This window comes from Frankliniella occidentalis, unplaced genomic scaffold, assembly GCF_000697945.3.
Source record: "Frankliniella occidentalis isolate FOCC.00 unplaced genomic scaffold, Focc_3.1 Scaffold265, whole genome shotgun sequence".
In the NCBI taxonomy this organism is placed as follows: domain Eukaryota; kingdom Metazoa; phylum Arthropoda; class Insecta; order Thysanoptera; family Thripidae; genus Frankliniella; species Frankliniella occidentalis.
In genome coordinates, this window is record NW_026267391.1 from 185,432 (window position 1) to 186,541 (window position 1,110).

The 1,110-nt window shown below is 54.3% G+C and overlaps 1 protein-coding gene across 1 annotated transcript in view; it reads right to left on the reverse strand.

The window, feature by feature from the left end:
• LOC127750824 (uncharacterized) overlaps positions 1-1,110 on the reverse strand; it is a 10,708-nt gene that overhangs the window by 8,346 nt on the left and 1,252 nt on the right. The window contains exon 3 of the mRNA XM_052273361.1: positions 682-786. Within this exon, the coding sequence (XP_052129321.1) occupies positions 682-786 (105 nt within the window). The remainder of the gene's footprint in view (positions 1-681; positions 787-1,110) is intronic.

Sequence of the window (1,110 nt, forward strand, 5' to 3'; positions counted from 1 at the left end):
CCGTCCCTGTTGCTGCACCCTCGTCATTTCTCCCAAATTCTCCGCGCGATAACGAGACGCTCCCTCGAGGAGAGGGTGGAGGGGGTAGATGGCCCCGTCGTGATACGATGCAATGGAGACACACTCTTTAAGTTTGGCCGCCACGCCCTACTCCGGCCTGATAGACACCAAACTTTTACGCACGTAAACACATTTTTCACGGAGGGCGCAAATCGCGCGGGCCTTGTAGGGTGATACCGCAAAGCGCCCCCCCCCCTCTACCCTTCGGTCTCCACTTTTCTCCCTCGTCGACTTTTTCCCCGACATTAGTGTGTCCGTTATTGCTTTCACTAAACCTTGAAACTTTGGAAAGTTATTTACGCCAATTTACCGGTATCGGAATACATAATCTCGTTTAAGAAAAAGGCGAATTGTCGTACAGTCTCAAAGTGGTTGGGTTGTTCGCACAGCAGGTGGGTACCGAACCACTTTCACTGAAAACGATCCATTGTCCCGACCCTGCTCTACCTCCGCCTACGCGCCTCCGTCTGGAGCCCGGCGTGAGGCAAGAGGGCCCGCATGTCCCGCATGCGCGGGGCGCGGTCGCCGGGGCGAGTCACCGTCTGGCGTTAATACTTGTATTATTAATTAACCGCGAGCAAAATGGCGGGAGTGGTTCCACCGTGACAAGAGTCAACTTACAGGCTGGTTAGCGTTGTCCAGGTACCGCAGCCCGAAGTACGCCGTCTCCAGGAGGTTGAGGTGGCGAAACACCGTGTCGAGCACTTCATGGCCAGGGCTGTTCTCCTGAGGAGCAAAAGAAAAGAGAACGATTAATTAAAAGAGCACGGCGCTAGTGGGACGGCCCCGCCTGCCGGACCAGGTCCTCGCACGGCCCAACGCGTGGTCGTGTCTCAGCCGGATATCCGTTCGAAGCAGCAGGGGGCCATAACCGTCCGTAAGCTGAGGCACTACTAGCTGCTAACTTTTTATCTACCTTAGTAAATTAAGTCCAAATTTCCATCAAAGAGACAACGCAACACTCCAGGAGTTTGCACAGGCAATCCAAGTGTGCGAATGCCGCGCACTAGCTTAAAATGTTTGGCAGCATGATGCTGCTGGCGAGCAAAA